This window comes from Aquarana catesbeiana, linkage group LG12 (genome assembly GCF_042186555.1).
Source record: "Aquarana catesbeiana isolate 2022-GZ linkage group LG12, ASM4218655v1, whole genome shotgun sequence".
NCBI classification, from domain to species: Eukaryota; Metazoa; Chordata; class Amphibia; order Anura; family Ranidae; genus Aquarana; species Aquarana catesbeiana.
In genome coordinates, this window is record NC_133335.1 from 63,892,919 (window position 1) to 63,913,354 (window position 20,436).

The window sequence follows — 20,436 nt, forward strand, 5'->3', positions numbered from 1 at the left end:
ATTAGAACTTGTGTCCTCATTGAAAGATTTCCCTTCTATTACTTTTCTGGAGACAACCCAAATTTTAGGATTTTCTTTTACTTTCACTTTGAATAGTAATTATAAACAGGACGGATAGAGAAGGCCAATTTGCCTAATAGGGGAAACAGACAGCAATAAAAACTGACAGGTGTTCTAATCCATCTCCTCTCTATTCAAAACTAAAATAAACTAAATAACTAGTTGTACTTTAAAGGAGACCTTGAACTTGCAATGCAGCAATGGACCACATTTACCAAAAATTTCAATGAGCCAAAGTAAGGCCATACATACTAAGACTACACGTGGGGACACATGCAGTTTTGCTTAATAATGACTAAATTGTATTTATATATTTAAAAATGACAAAAAAAGTTTAATTCAAAAAGCTTAAAAATATATATAAACACCACAATCATCCACCTCTAATTAAGCTGACAACTTTGTCACAGATAACCACCCTCTTATATTCCGGATCACTCACACCATAGATGAACCATATTTGACCCTGTGTAAAATCTCCACAATTCACGAATATAATAAAATATACCTACCATATGCCTATCTTCCGCAGAGGAGAAAGTGATATCACAGTCCTTTTGGTGTTATCCTGGGAGCGTCTTCCATATCTCACAGCAAGATGCTCCATCACAGAGCAGAAGTGTCCTCTTGTGAGATTTGGGATCCTCAGTATTCCCAGAATATAGCCGGGAAGATTACGACATCACCATTGAATATTTTTTTCCATTCCTCCACAAGTGTTTTTCTTTTACAGGTGGAATTCAAAATGTTACACATACAATACTGTGGGAAAGTTTTAGGTAGGTGTGAAAAAATGCTGTAACGTAAGAATGCTTTTAAAAGTATATATTTTAATTGTTTATTTTTATTCATGTAAAAAAATTAAAGTAAGCGAACAGAAGAAAAATCTCAATCAAATCAGTATTTGCTGTGACTGCCCTTTGGCTTCAAACCAGCATCAATTCTTATGCCACGTACACACGGTTGGAATTTCCGACAACAAATGTTCGATGTGAGCTTGTTGTCGGAAAAACCGACCGTATGTAGGCTCCAACGGACATTTGCTGTCGAAATTTCTGACAACAAAGGTTTGAGAGCTGGTTCTCAAATTTTCCCACAACAAAACTTGTTGTCGGAAATTCCGATCGTGTGTACACAATTCCGACGCACAAAATTCCACGCATGCTCGGAATCAAGCAGAAGAGCCGCACTGGCTATTGAACTTCATTTTTCTCGGTTTGTTGTACGTGTTGTACGTCACCGCGTTCTTGATGTTCGGAATTTCCGACAACATTTGTGTGACGGTGTGTATGTAAGACAAGTTTGAGCCAAATAAAAGTAAGTGGTAATTGCGCTGTGACTAGGAAAAGGGGAAGCTGAAGTGAGGGGGGGAGAGTTGGGAGAGGGGGAGGAAGGGCTAAGTGAAAAAAATGGAGAGGTGAAAACGGCCGAAGTGGATCCGGCCACAAATGCACTAAACAAACATACAATGAAAAGGCAAAAATACTGACAAAGGGTAAAATACTATATAAATGGCAGAAAAGTATAAATGACAGTGATACAATACTCCAACTAGTCCAAGTGAATAAGGGCTAGTACCAATACTAGCACATAGTGACAACTCAAAGGCTGAATGTGATAAGTCCAAATGGATAACCATATAGCAGTCCCACCACCAAAGAACAAAAAAATCCAAAGGAAGGGAGAGATCTTCAGTGGAAACACCTCCGTGTTCGCAAGGTGCTTACCTTACTGCTGTAAGTCATACAGCTTGTGCTTAATTGCAAAACACTATCAAGCATGGGTATCCCATCTGGTTGTTTAGGCGATTCCAGTGGTGGATATACAGGACGGTATATGAAAAAAATGACATGAACAAAAAATAGTATAACTCCATGATGACCAAAGTAGGAGGGGGGAGACACCAGGGGCGGATACAGAGTCTAGTCTCGGGAGGGGCACTGCGAGAAAATATATTTTTTTGGGGTACATCTATCGGGGAAATGGCTGGTGTTGGCGCTTCAATCATCACGGCACCATGGTTGTTATGGTGTCAGGATGATTGAAGCGCATTATTACTATTATTACATTGTTATAAAAAATTAAATAGTTTAACTCACCATAATGCAGAATCAGTGGGAGCCCCGAGTGTGTCACTTGCCACGTCACCTGTCACCAGATGCAGATTGTCACTTGCCACGTCGCCTGCCACATGTTGCGGATTGTCACTTGCCACGTCGCCTGTCACCAGATGCAGATTGTCACTTGCCACGTCACCTGTCACCAGATGCAGATTGTCACTTGCCACGTCACCTGCCACATGTTGCGGATTGTCACTTGCCACGTCGCCTGTCACCAGATGCAGATTGTCACTTGCCACGTCGCTTGTCACCAGATGCAGATTGTCACTTGCCACGTCGCCTGCCACGTTGCGGATTGTCACTTGCCATGTCACTTGCCACGTCGCCTGCCAGATGTTGCGGATTGTCACTTGCCACGTCACCTGTCACCAGATGCAGATTGTCACTTGCCACGTCGCCTGCCACATGTTGCGGATTGTCACTTGCCACGTCGCCTGTCACCAGATGAAGATTGTCACTTGCCACCTGCTAAGGTGGTCTCTTGTGTCCCAGAGACAGGCAGCAGAGAGATGATACATCATCTCTCTGTTGCCGCAGCTGCCTGCATGGTGGGGGAGAACTGCAGGGATGTAGGGCGGGCACTGGGCGGTGAGAGATGATGTCATCTCTCTGCTCCCCCGCCCGCCGGCTCCCTGATTGGCCAGCAGCCTGCCCAGAAACACATTGAGCGGCACATGTCACCAACTGAGCCGCCGAGCTAGCCCGCTGTCTCTCACTCACGGAGACGCCCGGCGGCCCTCTCACTCACGGAGCCGCCCGGCAGCTCTCCCACTCACGGAGCCACCCGGCGGCTCTCTCACCTATGGAGCCACCTGGCGGCTCTCTCACTTATGGAGCCGCCCACCGGCGGGCTCTCTCACAGTCACTCACCCGCATTTCTCGGAGGGGGCAATTGCCCCGTTGCCCCCCCTGGATCCGCCCCTGGGAGACACAGAAAGAGGGTGCACTCACTTTTAATAAAATGAGTGTGGGCATCAATCCACGAACGCCGAGTTCGTATGCCTCAATGGATGTCTTCAATCAATCCCCGCTCCTCAGTGCTCGTCACATAGGGTGAGTGTATGTGTGATATAGGGAGAAAGCGCACATCGCATAATCCTGTATAAAAGCCGATTTATTGATAAAAACAATATGGTAAACTCACATTTAGAAGTAAACTATGGTACAAATCATCCATGAGCGCCGAGCTCGTCTCCTGCCATCAGTTTGTGACAGTATCCCGTGCTCCAATCCTGACGCGTATCGTCACGTCACGTGACTTCATCAGAGGAAGCTCTACACTCACCCTATGAGCTGCATCTTTTGCCAGACCAGGCTGGACCCAGGGTCATCTCTCTCTGGTCTTCTTTCCACGCTTCCTTCCCGGCTGTGGCTCTGGTGTTGGAGATGTGGCAGGAGGAGGAGTAGGACCTGGAGGAGGAGGAGTAGTAGGACCTGGAGGAGGAGGAGGAGTAGTAGGACCTGGAGAAAGAGGAGGAGGAGGAGTAGTAGGACCTGGAGGAGGAGGAGGACTATGTGTGAGGTCACAAATGTGGGTAGCACATGTTATTTGGCCCCTCAACCCCTTATTGAGAGCTTCCAAAATTAAGGACTCACACAGGAGTCATTGGCCCTCCTCCATCTGCATCATTTTGCAGGCAGTTATGCCAGCAAAGTCCTCCTCCACACTGTTGGCGCTTCTCAGGGCCTCTGTAGCCTTCCAAAAGAGGCCTATGGCAGCCTCCTCCGGGTTACTCCTCTTCCTGACACTTTGTCTTTGAAGGTGTAGGGGAGGGACCTGGATATCAGGCAGCCTGCTTGGCCCAGCCACCTCCTGGCTGAGACTTCCCTGTGTATGAAAAAGGGACATGGTTGTAGTTTTTGCATCATCAATCACAATCATAAATTAGTACTCCAAACTAACATCTAGTTAACATCATTGATTGGACATCCATGAAAATTTAGAGGAATGATATACCTGGCTCAAGCTGGGCTCCTCCACATGTTGCTGCCTGGAAGGCCCAGGTTGGGCTTCAGAAGCCTCAGCTGGGGGGGAAGGAAGCGTGGAAGGAAGACTGGAGAGTGCTGGCCTGGGTTCAGTCTGACCTGCCAGAAAATGCAGCCTGTCATAGTACCACAGCCTGGGGACATAAATGTCATCTGCAGCTCCTGATCTCTGGGAATCCTGGACCTTCTTGTGCTCCCTTAGATAAGTGCTCCTCAGGCCACCAGTTAGGATCTTCAAATAGGTGATGTCTGCCGTGGGGATCACCGTCTTCACAAATTCCAGCAATTGATCCAGCGCTGCCTTCCTCTTTGTTTGGTTCTTATATTCAGGGTGGTTTATCTGCCACAGACAGGGCAGCTCCCTGAACATATCAATGAAGATTGCCATAAAGTCCTTATCTTTCAAGATATCCATTTTCACTGCAAGACACAACACAAAACAAACCCTAATGTCAGCCTAAAGTCTTCTAAACTTGTGCAAATACAGGCCTCAATCTAGAAGCAGTATAGACCCAATGTTAAATCTTACCTTTGTTATCACGATCGGTGCCTCCGTTACTCCTTCCTCTGCTCACAGATCGTACGTACTATGCACGTGTGTTATGCTTTATAGACACTGCACATGCGTAAAACTCCGCCCCCCCTGACGTTCTTTCTAGTCTATTCCCCGCCCCTTCTCATTCGGCGCAGTGGGGAAGAGCACAATGGCAGGGTCAGAGCAGGTGTCTGATATTTACACCAATGAGGAGGAGGAGGAAAGCCCGGAGGCAGAAACGTCCCAATCCAGAAGGAGACGATTTAAGGCATCAAATATGTCCTTTGGGGAGATGTTGGAGATGGTCAACATCCTGAAGAGGGCTGACTATGATGGAAAGTATGGACCTTACCCCAACCCCAATGTCCGAAAGGGCAAGATCATGGCGAAAGTGGTCAAAAGTCTGCACTGGAATTTTGGGGTATGTTGATCGAAAGATCAGCTCAGGAAGCGGTGGTCAGACCTAAAATTAAGAGAGCCCAAGCAGTACAGAAAGATCTGGAGAGTGCTGCAAAAAAGTAAGTAGTTGTGCTGTGTTCCTAATCTTTTTGTGTTTATTACGTTCGTGCTGCTCCATGTGCTTTTCTTAACTGTTATCCAGTTTAAAATGTCAACTTTCATGTTCATGGGCACATTATTCGTTCATATCATAACATTTTTCTTTCGGCCTATAAAACACCATTGTTTTGGCCATATGCATTTGCCCACATTTTTTAGGGCCTACCTGTCTGAAAATAATTTGGTTGTGTAGATGGGTTTGTTACTAGAATGAAATGCAAACTAGATTCTGTGTAAGGAGAGGACACTCAGCAGCTGTTTAGACATCTGGACGCTGGAGCACTAGTGTGGGATACAAGAACACCCTTTTTATTAGGGGGCCCACACAGGTGCTCCAGTGTATACTATAGGGGTGACTCCATCTGTGAAGCTTGTACAAAACAGGTAAAGTATTGAAGTTTGACAAAGGACACTAAAAATTCTACATCTTGGAACTCTGCCAAAACAGACAATTGTACCCCACTTCCAAGCAATGTTTCATATTTATAGTTCTTCCCTCAAATATCTGTGTGCTAAGTATACCATTTTTTTTTACATAGGGGAGAAAAGACTCGGAGGACACCCCTCATCCGAGGAGACCAGAGACTCCTCACCTCTGGAAGAAGGGGAAATGCACCCAAGACAAACAGAGCAAGAGGAGGAAGACGTGGTGGAAATTGGCACCACAACAGGTGAGTATCTGCGACCACAGGTTTAGGTAAGAGATGGATGCCGGCATATTTATAATACATGTTTTTTTTTTTTGGTATCTATCTTTTTAGGTGATCATGATGTTGTGGATCCAGATCCTTTCACCTTGGAAAGTGCACAGATCCTGATTGGGGAGATCATGGGGTGTAATAGGGACTTGGAAAACATCAAGAAAAACATCAATGATGTTCTTCAAAAAAAATAAGAACATCAATGATGTTTTGGGGAGAGTTTAAAACCCCTCCAAATCCCTTTGTTTTATGGTGTGCTACAATTCTTTTACATTTTTTGTCAAATTGGAGAAAAGCCAAATTTTGAAGATGCACACAGTGTGTCAACATGTGCTATCTGCCATCACGGGAGATTAATGGACGTGTTTTGGGGGTGCAACCACTTCCTCAATAATAAAGTAGCTGAGAGGAAGGGGTTGCTCCCCCAAAACACGTCCCTTGATCCCCCATGATGGCAGCTAGCACATGTTGACATTCGGCTATTTATGTGCATCTTCAAAATTTGGCTTTTCCGGGGGTGACTTCACCCCATCTGAACGCAATATCAAACACAGCTTCTAAATACTCATGTCTGATATTACCTTCAAGTTCTACCAAATGTGAACTTTGTAAGTTCAAGATTTGTGTCTTTCTTGTTGGTTTTAAACATGCCTGTTTTATCTTAAATGGACATTTCTACTTTTTCCAATGTGACCCCAAAAATTGTTATTCAACAAACATGTTGGTTTGTTTTAAAAACTTTTTCTAAATGCACATGTGATTGTGCTGGTATCAAAAAGATTGTTAATCAAGAATGTGTGGATTATTGTCTCAACGCTACAACACTTTTGTGGTGCTCTAATTGCTGTTTTCTGTGACAATGGGTGTTATTTCCTAAGGGCAAATTCACTATGCACTACAAGTGCAGTTTCAAGTGCACTTGTAGTGCAAAGTGTCTTTGCCTTTAGTAAATAACACCCAACAGTGCTTTGTAATGTTACACAATCACGCCATTTTCAGGACTCACCACATTTCTCTCAGGGTCAGCTAAAACAAACACAAGCAGTAAATGTCACCAAAGATTTGATTATTTTTTTTTATTTGAAAAAGATTTTAGACATTGTCTGGCATATTGATAGCCCCCCTACCCACAAAGAATTCAAGGTATTTTAGCCGGACATCACGGGCATTCGGGGGGGCAAGCCAGGACGGCCACTTTCAAGCGCCGTCAGGGTTGGTTCATTTTGAATTCCGGCCTCAGGCCCAACTGAGCCAGCATAGTTGGTAGAATGTTGCCGTAAAAAGTTGTGTAGAGCACAGCACGCCAGGATAATATGATTCAGTTTGTACTCCGCCATGTGTATGCTCTGGCCAGCCAGTAATTAAAAACCTCATTGGGAATGAGTTTTTTAAAGTCCTCATCTGGAATGGCCGCATAAGATGGTCCCCCAGCACAAATGCTTCATCCACAACGAAGACGAATGGGAGTCCTTCCACATTGTCTTCTGGAGGTGGCAAGTCCAAGCTGCCATTCTGGAGACGCCTGTAGAACTCCGTCTGGGCGATGACTCCACCATCGGACATCCGGCCATTCTTCCCCATGTCCACATACAGGAAAGTAGCCGACACCACCGCCAACATCACAATACTATTGAACTCCTTGTAGTTGTAATAGTACGACCCCGAGTTGGGTGGTGGGATGATGTGGACGTGTTTTCCATCAATTGCCCCTCCGCAGTTAGGAAAGTCCCACCGCTGGGCAAAGTGGGAGGCCACAGTCTGCCATTCCTGTGGCGTGGAAGGAAACTGTGGAGTCAAAACAAAACAAAAAATTAGTCATTTTGCACATAAACAGGGAAAGCAGATTACACACAAACATTCTTGACCAACATCAAGATAACATTTTTTGGAGGGAGTTTTTAAAGACCAAAGTATAAGGTACACCTATCATATTCCCCCTCCCCCCCTCTCATGGGCCATTTCTAACATTATAGGGGGGAGCTCTTGGACAGGTAACCCTCTCCACTTCATTGAGAGATGAATGCCTAAATAATGGGTATTACTTTGGCCAGCCCCTCCTTAGTTACACTATTGACAGCCCACTGGACAGGTAAGAAGTGTCATAAGACAAAGATATAAATACACACTGTACACATTTGAGCACATTTGGAAATTCTGCTATTACCTATCAAGATAATAAAAGTATACAAAAACTTTAAACAGTACCATTTGAAAGTATTCAGGCAGGCCCTTGCACTACATGCTTTGGGGAATTCATCCATAAATCTGACCACAAAAGAGGTGGGTATAGTGTGTATGGGCTAGGCAAAGTCAGCAGATAGATGATTAAGGATAGATAGAGAATTGTTATCAGCTGACTTAGCAGTTGGGGGGAGGGTTCCAACTGATTTGGGGAACCCCCAAAAAAAGCCTCTGGCACTCTGCCTGAATTTAAAGCACAAATCACATTTAAAAACATTTTAGGGGGTGTTTGGGGTAAAGCACTACTATGGAGCTGACAAAATACATTGTTAAGTGACTACATGAGGTGAATATAGTGCAGGAGACCATGTTGGCGAGGTAAGTGAAGGCAAATATGTATGAAGGACAAAAAAATAATTACATAAAAATCCAGCATGAATGAGGACAAAGGGGACATTCACAGCATATTACAATCATGGTAATTAGGGAATGAGGAAAGTAATACAAAATATTAGCAAACATTATATACAATAAAATGTGATATTAAAGGATAAAAATCTTACCTTAATATACTCCTTCTGCAGGACCTAAATGATGGCAGAACAGGTCTCTGGGATAATGATCCCCAGAGCCTGGGGGGAGATTGCAACCAATTCTTGGTCCATGAACTCCTCCCCACCCTGTTCATGGACTGGACTTGTGTCAAGGTCAGTACCCCAACACCAAGCCCCCGCAGAGCACGAACTCTACGAGGAGTACGTATACGCAACATGGCTAGAAAACGCTCGGCTGCTCAGAACGAAGTAACAGAACGCACTGAAGAACAGCAAGGCCTGTGAAGAGCGACCTGAAAAACAGTATCGAGTGGATAAGATCGCACTGAATATTACAATACGAACTGACTGCACGCACTGAAGAGCAGATACAAACCCACAAGCACAAACTGAACAGCAGAAAATGTTCTGAAAACCACGAGTCTGAAAAAGCGCGAATCATCTCTCACCAAACTTTTACTAACACGAGATTAGCAAAAGGAGCCCAAACGGTGCCGCGCTTGGTTCTGAACTGGTCTTTTCTAGTCTCGTTGTACGTGGTGTACGTCACCGCGTTCTTGGCGATTGGAAATTCCAACAACTTTGTGCGACCGTGTGTACGCAAAACAAGTTTGAGCCAACATCCGTCGGAAAAAATCCATGGATTTTGTTGTCGGAATGTCCGATCAATGTTCGATCGTGTGTACGGGGCATTACACTTACACACTTTGTACACTTGCACTTGCAAGTCAGGGATTTTGTAGGATTAGAGTCAGGTACATGATTAACCAATTATATCAAATGGTCTAATGATACTAATGATCAACAATTTCATATATAGGTTGAAACATAGTAATTAACTGAAACAGAAACAGCTGTGTAGGAGGCTTAAAACTGGGTGAGGAACAGCCACACTCTGCTACTAAGCTGAGGTTGTGAAAGACAGTTTCATATCACAGGTCATAAACCATGGCAAGATTGAGGACAGCAACAAGATACAAGGCAGTTATACTGCATCAGCAAAGTCTCTTCCAGGCAAAGATTTCAAAGCAGACTGGGGTTTCAAGATTTGATGTTCAAGTTCTTTTGAAGAAGCACAAAGAAACGGTCAACACTGAGGACCATAGATGCAGTGGTCGGCCAAGGAAACTTCATGCAGCAGATAAGATCTGAGCTTACCCCAGGAATCAGAAGCAAGAGAAGAGTCCTGGGTTTGGGGAAATTATGTTGGCTAGCTCGGTAATCCTGAACCCAGGGAAAGGTTTACAGATAGCCCTGAGGTGAGATGTGTAGGTGCACCACATAATGTCTATTCTTCAGAAGTTGGTTCATGTGAAGACCACTCTACAAACTCCAAGTAACTCTAGTCTGAGCTTAGACAAGGCAAATAACTATTTCCCCATCTGATGGTGCTGGACCAATCGCCAAACACTAGAGCTGTAATAAGAGGGGCTGCATTAGCCCCTTATTAATCCTTAGTAAAGCTGAACTAAAGTGAAAAAAAATGCGAGGAGGGCAGGCTCTTTATTGCAAAAAACATCTCCCTCAACAGTGTTGACATCTTCTCACTAGCTTCTTCTGGGTTCAGGATCTTTGGGGTAGCGGAACTTGCAGGTGCACAGGAGTTTACCTTGCAGGTGCTGGAATTATATTATGAGCTGCAGGTGCTCAGGTCAGTGAAAAGTTTAAGACATTTTCAAAGTAGAAGGTAAGAATATTTTATTGCAGAAGAAACATAGTATAGTATATCTCCACCGCAATCAAAAATACACTTCAGTCTCCCAAATGTTTACAAGTACAGGTTCTGCTTTAATCCTTTTATTTTTACAAACTCCTTCATCTCCTTTTTATTGTTGTTTTTTTCTATTCGCATGTGAACTTTGGCATCTTTGCCTTGGTGCCAGAGGATCTTTCCCCAGCACTGTGACAAAGCATGGCCCTTAATTTCCTGGAAAAAGCAATGTAGGGAGAGAATGGAATTGTCAGAAGGTGCAGAGGTGCAATAGTCAGCTATGATGCTACCATATACCAGTATATGCGCTATGGATAATATAAACAGCTACTTTCCATTATTAACTTTTTTTTGTATGTAAGAAAAATTGTGTGTTACTAATAATAAACTTCATTCATAAAGTTAGGAATTTATTAGGCATACTGGCTACCTGGGTCCAGCCCTAACAGCAAAGCAAGAAAAAGAAAATAAAAGACATGAAGGCAGAAGTAAGGAATACATAAAGGACAAAAATAATTCAGATTATAGGTCTGTTTGTACAATAGTGCAATTGTGAATAAATGTGGACACAAAATAGTGTGTAATAGACTTCCAAGGTGTGTTATTGGATAGGAAAGCAAGCAAGTAGAATTAATAGGACTCAAAGGTTATATTTGCCTGGTATTTTCATACATTTCTTATCAGCAAAAGAAGGCAAAGTGAGCTTTTACAAGCCTAGGAGGTGCAGTTCCTGTATATATAAAGAGTTATACACGCAACATTCATATTCCACACTGCACACCTTGGCCAGGTACATATTCACTTGCCAGTCAACAGATAGCCATCATGTCCTACGGCCAAGTCTTATACAAGAGGATGGGTTCTATCGATAGATCCCCAATTTTGTCTGGAGGTGGTTACAATAAGGTGGTCAACACAAGATATGCTGGCAGTGTCCATGGTGGTGCTGGAGGATATGGCACCAAAATTTCAACTGGTCCAAGTTATGGCTCAGGTGGCTTCAGCAGCAGCTTCCAGCTCACCACTAATAGCGATGCTCTGCTTGGCGGGAATGAGAAGGAGACAATGCAGAACCTGAATGACCGCCTGGCAACCTATCTGGACAAAGTACGTTCCTTGGAGAAGGCCAACTCGGAAATTGAACTACGCATCAAAGAATGGCATGTCAAGAATTCCGGTTTTGTAGAACGCGATTACAATAACTACTACCAAACAATTGAGGGCCTGAAAAATCAGGTAACACCATAGTGACTACATTCTCCAGTCATGTTGATTTTTAATTTTAAAAAGAAAATAATAATTCACAATAGCATCCATTAAGGAACACACCCATTGATCATCATCTTTCTATACTTCAACCACAATAGACATATAATGTGAAACAAAGAAAGTCTTTTCATGTTTTATTGTGTTGATTTTGGCATCATGCGGCTAGCTACTGGGTATAAAATATTAATTATTAATTAGCAGTAAATTGTCTAGTGCAGACATCACATTATGTTATGTTTAATTTAAGTTTTTTAATTTACTTGTGTCTAGAGAGCCTGGCTTATTTAATTACATGCATTACATGCATTAGTGCAAAATGCTATGTGTAAAGAGTATTAGTCCAAAGCATCCAAAAAAAGAATAAACATTTTACCAAGCCCCATATTCTCAATTGTTGGTTGCTATGGTTTACTGGAAAGTGCACCCAGTTTTGCAATCTGTACTGCTTTATTAAAGTAAACCATACCTCCCAACTTTCTGAGCCATGAAGAGGGGCACCTTTTAACACAAACTATATAAGTAAAGGGCATACCCCTTCCACACCTCAATTATGCAGACCATGAAGAATTGATATGCTCTAAAAAGATTAGTTAAACTTAGAGATTTTTTTTTCTATAACTTATTTTTCTTTAAATCAAATCTATATGAAAGGTCGCAAGGGTAGGCAACCTCGGCACTTCAGCTGTGGTAAAACTACAAAATCCATCATGCCTCTAGGAGTCATGCCTGTGGTTGTCAGGGTCTTACAATGTCTTATGGGACTTGTAGTTTCAAAACAGCTGGAGGGTCGAGGTTGCCTACCCCTGGTCTAGAGCAATATACCACCTCAGGCTTTCAAGTACATTTTTACAGGGGTCTATTTATCACACCAAAATGAGGGACAACTGAGTCCCCAGGATAAAACTTTATCAAAGGTAAAGAAAGCAAACTCTAACCCCGAAAGATACCTGATCCCACCTTTACAGCAGTCCCCAAAACCCTCTTCAGTTGCTGGAGCCACAGTGAAAAATCAAACATTTTCAGGTATGGGGTACGTGTACACATGTACTTTATGCCATTCACAATACAGTGCTCAGTCTCTAAGTGGCCTATCTCCAGGCCCAACTGCTATCACAGGAACCTAGTATTTGCATAAGATTTTTTTTTTTTTTTGTGGACAAGGGTAGTGGGTATTGCCTTTTTTCAGTCCTAGTCTTTGTTTTCCCTCTTTAACTTCATTTTGGTTTATTGAAATCAAGCCATTTAGCTGAATGCAGCTCTTGAACCAAAGCTGGTTGGGAGATCTTGACCTGGGATCTGGAAATTCTTGCAAATACCTGAAGGATGGTTTGTCAGAAGGGCTGAGAATACCTGTCAGCTACTCTAAGGATTGACATGACTGTATATACTCCATTATCTCTATTTAATATAACAGCAGGAGATGCTATGGCTAGCAGTTGTCCTTACCCCATAGTAATTTAGCTAGTTATGGGTGGTGGTGCCCAAATATTCTGAGAAGGTTTCAGGATAATTTATATTCATGTGTTTCATATGGCAGGCCTTTTTTATTCCCAGCTTTGCATTTTTGGTTCTGAATGTCTGCCATAGGTTAAGGTACAGTATATTATAGGGCACAATACACTTGAGCACCTCTTGAGATAAAATCTAAGCAGGGGGATCATCACATTTTGAGGCACGTCATATTTTACATTCCTTTTTATCATTTCAAGCTCAGTATATTTTCGTACTGTATAAGCATAACCTACAAATTACAGTGTACACTCAGTGTGGTGCTGCCCATAAAGCCACTCATGGAGGCATGGTGGATGAAGGCAATGAGGCCAAGGTGTCTATACTGGACACTCCATCCTCAGTGCATGTTCAGCACTGTGTATGTTATTCCTCTGGGCTGCACAGCGCAATTGGTTTCTATTATTATTATTATATAGGATTTATATAGTTTGCACAGCCTTGGGATAGTGCAGGTGACCACTACAACCAATGTACAACAACTTAGCACCCAACAACGTTGGGGTGGATGGCACAAATGGGTGCCTAAGGCAGCATCCACTCCAAGCACAGCCCAATGTACAATGCACAAAGATACAATGTTAAAGGTTTATAGTTAAAGGCATTGCAAAGTGCTGCACCCCAGAGCAAGCAATTCGATTTAATCTTCTATATACTCAGTGCAGTCATACACCTGAACAATGCAAGCTGATTGGCTGCCTTGGGTTACTTTACACATCACGCTGCTCTTTGCTTGATTATAGTGGAGCAGTAATGATTATTGATCAATAATGGTGACCCAGAGCAGCCAATCACTGATTAACTTTTATTTGACAATACAGCAAGTAACTGATATCCTGTTGAATCCCATTAATTATTATTCTTTACAGGAACAATGTTCATGGATTTGCAACACCAGTTTTGGCTTATAATAGGTTCTGTACCTAGACAAAATGGAAATAAAAATTCTGTATTGCCCATAGCATTCAATCAGGTACACTTGCAATTTGTGCATATTAGCATTACATCTCATAATGAAAGGTTTGGCTTAGGTATTTATTGCTCTTATAAATTTATGGCAGGAATATTTGGACTGCTCAAACAATCTGTACTCTATAAACATGAGTATTTGCTGATTAAAAATGTTGGCAATGCCCATAGTAAATCGAAAGGAATTACCATTGGTGACTGGGTTCATTTTATTTCCATCTACACTATTTTACTCAAACTATTGATACACCTGCCTTTACAAACACATGAACTTTAATGGCATCCCAGTCTTAGTTCGTAGGGTTTAATATTGAGTTGGCCCACCCTTTGCAGCTATAACACCTTTAACTCTTCTGGGAAGGATGTCCACAAGGTTTAGGAGTGTGTCTATGGGAATGTTTGACCATTCTCCCAGAAGCGCATTTGTGAGGTCAGGCACTGATGTTGGATGAGAAGGCCTGGCTCAAGTCTCTGCTGTAATTCATCCCAATGGTGTTCCATCCAGTTGAGGTCAGGACTCTGAGCAGGCCAGTCAAGTCTTTCCACCCCAAACTCGCTCATCAATGTCTTTATGGACCTTGCTTTGTGCATTGGTGTGCAGTCATGTTGGAACAAGAAAGAGTCATCCCCAAACTGTTCCCACAAAGTTGGGAGAAAGAAATTGTCCAAAATGTCTTGGTATGCTGACGCCTTAAGAGTTCCCTTCACTAGAACTAAGGGGTCAAGCCCAACCCCTGAGAAACAACCCCACACCATTATTCCCCGTCCACAAAATAATTTAATGTAACTTGATTTTTTTTCAGAAATTCAAAGCTGTCCCGTATACTCTGTAGTACTATTTAGTCCTCCCTATCCTGGACTACAGAACAGTTAGCCCCTATGTTGGGGAGATGAGGACAGTAGAGGGGATTTAGTAGTTTAGTTACAGACATATAGGCTGGACTGATACCATTCAGTCTACAACAGTTACAGTTTGTTTTTCTGTACTTATAGGATCTTTAAACGGTTAAAAAAATATGTAAACCCATCATATTTCTGATATATGTCTGCTGTACCATGAACTTGTATGAAAAAGTAGTAGCAAACAAACACTCTTGCGCATTAGTGTGATGGCCGGGTGATTGATGACTCAAGGGATAGTGTCTTTGGCCTTGCTGCCCTCTTGGATAGGGGATATCCTAGTAGTCACAGAAAATATAAAAAGAAAATGGCGCACCAGCCTTGTGCATTATCCCAAGATAATTTATTAATAAAAAAAAATTGTAAAATACTACTCACAAACATGTGATGAATAAAAAACTTGTGAAGACCACTTGGATGTGGCAATCAATCATAGAACCGACAGTCTCCAGAAAGCAGAGAGGAGAACCTCAGAATCACTACTGGCTGACACGTTTCGAAGGAGTACCTTATAGGCTCTGAGGAACTTGAATGAGATCCCCGACTTAAAGCCTGCGCAATGGATCTATAGCCATACATGGAGAGTTTTTTTTTTTTTCAGCCAGCGGGCTGAATGAAAAAAAAAATCACAGATCCGTGCATCCAGACAAGTGATGTGGATGTCGATGTCCCTCACTGCACTTTTGTATTCCTTCCCCCCCAACAGAATACACAGATCAGCACTGCAGCAATTGGCCAGCATCTGATCAAATGCTTGTTTTCCAGTAGGACAGTTTGACAGAAACCAGTCATTAGAGCAGAGAAGGGAATACACAGATTTAAATTCATCCGGTTCCTGCTGAACTGGCCAAATTTCGATGCATGTATACCCTGCTTAAGTTATCCTGAAAACTTGCACCTTTAATAACTTAAAGTGATTGTAAATGCATTTTTTAAATAACAAACAGGTTTATACTTACCTGCTCTGTGCAATAGAATTACATAGAGAGGTCCTGAACCTCCTCTTCTCGGGTCCCCCGCCGGCACTCCTGGATCCTCCTCTCATGCGAGTGCCGCCATAAAGAGCCACTTTCTATGGGGGGACATGTGCAGGCTCGCTCCTGAGCCTCACTGTCTGTATCTATAACCCCAATCCTGCTCCATCGTCACTGGTTTTGATTGATAGCAGCAGGAGCCAATGGCTCCTGCTGCCTCAGCAAAGCCAGTGAGACCAGGAAATGAGGAGAGAGAAGAGCTGAAGAGAGCACAGCGCTGGATCGAATGAGGGCTCAGGTAAGTATAAGGGGGTGAGGTGGGATACTGATGCCTAAATATTTTTTTACCTTAATGCAAGGAATACATTAAGGTAAAAAATGTTTAGGCTTTATAACCACTTTAAGTTAGCCAATAGATGGTTTAACTTAAACTCCAAAACCTCTGTATTAATCAATGGTTAACGGGCTACAATACTCTAATACTGGAATCTAATTCCAAAATGCTGTATTAGATTCTACAGTTTTTATATGTGACCTCAGTAAAAACTAATGTGCTATTTTTCTCAATTTGGTACTCTTTAATGTGTTTGTATTTGTTCAACGTGACTGTTTAACCACTTGCCGACCGTATAACTTAAATATACAGCGGCAAGGTGGCACTGCTGCACTGGACCACATACCTAGTATGTGATCCGGCACTTCCGGGTCGGGGGCGCATATATGCACCACCGGCCTCCTGCTGTGATCATACAAAGCGGGAGCTTATCTGTGAGTTATGCAGACTCGATGTCCACTGGCACCCGCCAATCATCTAGCACAGAGGCAGAACGGTGGTCTGCCTATGTAAACAAGGCAGATCATCGTTCTGACAGGAGTGAAGGCATGGATCCTGTGTCTCTGCAAAGCAGGAACATGGATCAATGCCTTCTCCTAGTAAAAGCACCTCCCACAGTACGCTAAAACACAGGCTAGGAGCACAGTTAACCTTTTGATCGCTGCTGATGTTTAACCCCTTCCCAGCCAGTGTCATTAGTAATCAGACAGTTTTACTGCTACATGGCATCACCTGTGCGCCAGATCACTTATATATACAAGCGATCTGACACAGAAGGTTAGGGGGTCCGCATGCGCACTACCGGTGGCTCGCTTCTGCTGTGATTTCACGGCGGATGCAAGTACCCAATGTCAATCATTTGGCAGAGAGACAGAACTGCAACAAGGTAGATTGCCGTTCTGACAGGAGGGAAGGGATGGAATTTGAGTCTCTGCAAAGCAGGCAATGAATTCCACCTCACACAGTACAGTGAAACACTGGCTAGGCACACAGTTAATGCTTTGACCTAGGCTAGGAACACAGTCAACCTTTTGATCGCCCCTGATGTTAACCCCTTCCCAGCCAGTGTCATTAGTACAGTAACGGTACATATTTTTTAGAACTGATCACTGTATTAGTGTCACTGGTCCCCAAAAAGTGTCAAAAGTGTCAGGCAGTGTCCAACTGACCGCCGCAATATCACAGTCCCGCTATAAGTTGCTGATCGCTGCCATTACTTGTAAAAAAACTAAAATATAAAAATAAAGTAAATAAAAAAATCTCATAGTTTGTAGACGCTATAACTTTTTGCGCACACCAATCAATATGCGCTTATTGGTATTTTGTTTTTTTACCAAAAATATGTAGCAGAATACATATTGATCTACATTTATGAAGAAATTAGATTTTTTAAACATTTTTATTGGATAGGTTTTATAGAAGAAAGTCAAAAATATGTTTGTTTTTTTCAAAATTGTCAGCCTTTTTTTGTTTCTAGCGCAAAAAATAAAAACCGCAGAGGTGAACAAATACCACTAAAAGAAGCTCTATTTGTGGGAAACAAAGGACAATTTGTATTTGGGTACAGCACGACCCGTGCAATTGTCAGTTAAAGTAACGCAGTGCCATATTGCAAAAAATGGCCTGGTCGTGAAGGGGGGTAAATCTTCCAGAGATCAAGTGATTAAATAATGCCTTACTTACATTCTTAGTTGTCAGTGGACTATCTAGGTGATGGACAGCTGAAGGGTAATAGTTACTATACATGCTGATAAAACATAATAAGTATACAGTATATGCACATTAAACCTGGAAGGAATGTATAGGATAAGAAGTGTGTGCTCTCTTTCCACATTTAGCACCGCACCCTCTTTCTCAGTACCTGTAACCTTATATGGTTATAGAAACTGGAAATTGCTGGTGTGTACAAAGGGTGGTAATTATCTGTCATCCAGTATTTTCCAAAAACTTTGCACTATAATCACCTTTGAGAGATGACAACCAGTATGTACAGTAGCTTCTTCAGAAACTTACGTCCCTTTTTTCATGTTTCATTTGAATACTTTAAAAAAGTTGTCAATTACAGCTTATGTCTTGCTCATTATTGTTAGCCACGCATTCTGTAATTCTCTTACTACAATATGATTTTCTGTGCTTTTATTCTGTAATATTTTATCCAATTTGCACACACACAACATTTTTGATACAATCATCACTAAAAAGGTTCTTTCTTTTAAAAGATCAAAGCTGACCCCATATCCACTGGATGTCATAGGGAAGGTCAAATAGGACCCCATTTGATTTCATTGCCCTAATAAGATGTTCTTGGAATACATTGTTCATATATTTTGTGCAACAACTACATCAGCCAGTACATGGCAGTGTTTATATATTTTTTTCTATGGTAAACTCTATGGGGTTTATTTACTAAAGCAGGAGAATGCAAAATCAGGTGCATTTCTGCACAGAAACCAATCAGCTTCCAGGTTTTATTGCCAAAGCTTAGTTGAACAAGCTGAAGTTAGAAGCTGATTGGCTACTATGCACAGGTGCACATGCTTCTGAGTGCAGCAGCTTTAGTAAATCTCCCCCCTATGTCCTTTCTCTGTATAAGAAAACTTCCTGTTTCCTGTCTGCAGTTAGGCACATTTTAGTAACGAGAATGGTATCATTAACAGTAATCAGCATGGATTCATGAAGAATCGTTCTTGCCAAACCAATCTATTAACCTTCTATGAGGAGGTGAGTTGCCATCTAGATAAAGGAAGACATGGTGTATCTGGATTTTGCAAAAGCATTTGACACAGTTCCCCATATACGTTTTTCTGTACAAAATAAGGTACGTTGGCATGGACCATAGGTTGAGTACAGGGATTAAAAACTGGCTACAAGGGCGAGTTCAGAGGGTGGTGATAAATAAGGAGTACTCAGAATGGTCAGGGGTGGGTAGTGGGGTCCCCCAGGGTTCTGTCCTGGGACCAATCCTATTTAATTTGTTCATAAATGACCTGGAGGATGGGATAAACAGTTCAATCTCTGTATTTGCGGATGATACTAAGCTAAGCAGGGCAATAACTTCTCCGCAGGATGTGGAAACCTTGCAAAAAGATCTGAACAAATGAATTGGGTGGACAACTACATGGCAAATGAGCTTCAATGTAGAAAAATGTAAAATAAAGCATTTGGGTGGCAAAAATATGAATGCAATCTATACACTGGGGGGAGAACCTCTGGGGGAATCTAGGATGGAAAAGGACCTGGGGGTCCTAGTAGATGACAGGCTCAGCAATGGCATGCAATGCCAAGCTGCTGCTAAAAAAGCAAACAGAATATTGGCATGCATTAAAAAGGGGATCAACTCCAGAGATAAAACGATAATTCTCCCGCTCTACAAGACTCTGGTCTGGCCGCACCTGGAGTATGCTGTCCAGTTCTGGGCACCAGTCCTCAGGAAGGATGTACTGCAAATGGAGCGAGTACAAAGAAGGGCAACAAAGCTAATAAAGGGTCTGGAGGATATTAGTTATGAGGAAAGGTTGCGAGCACTGAACTTATTCTCTCTGGAGAAGAGACACTTGAGAGGGGATATGATTTCAATTTATAAATACCGTACTGGTGACCCCACAATAGGGATAAAACTTTTTTGTGGAAGGGAGTTTAGCAAGACACGTGGCCACTCATTAAAATTAAAAGAAAAAAGGTTTAACCATAAACGACTTAGAGGGTTCTTTACTGTAATGCCCCGTACACACAATCGGACTTTCCGCCAACAAAACCATGGATTTTTGTTCGAAGAATGTTGGCTCAAACTTGTCTTGCATACACACAGTCACACAAATGTTGGCCAGCAATTACGAACGTGGGAATGTGATGACGTACAAGACGTAAGACGAGCCGAGAAAAAGGAAGTTCAATAGCCAGTGCGGATCCTTCTGCTTGATTCCGAGCATGCGTGAACTTTTGTGCGAGGGACTTGTGTACACACGATCGGACTTTCCGACAACAACATTTTGTTGGTGGAAAATTTGAGAACTTGCTAGCAAACATTTGTTGGCAGAAAGTCCGAGAGAAAATGTTGGATGAAGCGCAGACACGG

General features: G+C 42.5%; 1 protein-coding gene and 1 long non-coding RNA gene across 3 annotated transcripts in view; one reads left to right on the forward strand and one right to left on the reverse strand.

Annotated features, from left to right (window-relative positions):
* Window positions 1-20,436, reverse strand: part of LOC141114326 (uncharacterized) — a 408,781-nt gene that overhangs the window by 359,596 nt on the left and 28,749 nt on the right. The window lies entirely within an intron of this gene.
* The window catches only part of LOC141114322 (keratin, type I cytoskeletal 42-like), a 57,701-nt gene continuing 48,404 nt past the window's right edge, over window positions 11,140-20,436 (forward strand). Inside the window, exon 1 of one of the 2 annotated variants that reach the window (XM_073607938.1) lies at window positions 11,140-11,642. In XM_073607938.1, coding sequence (XP_073464039.1) covers window positions 11,232-11,642 — 411 coding nt within the window. In that variant the 5' untranslated portion in view covers window positions 11,140-11,231. The remainder of the gene's footprint in view (window positions 11,643-20,436) is intronic. The other variant, XM_073607937.1, reaches the window with a different exon arrangement.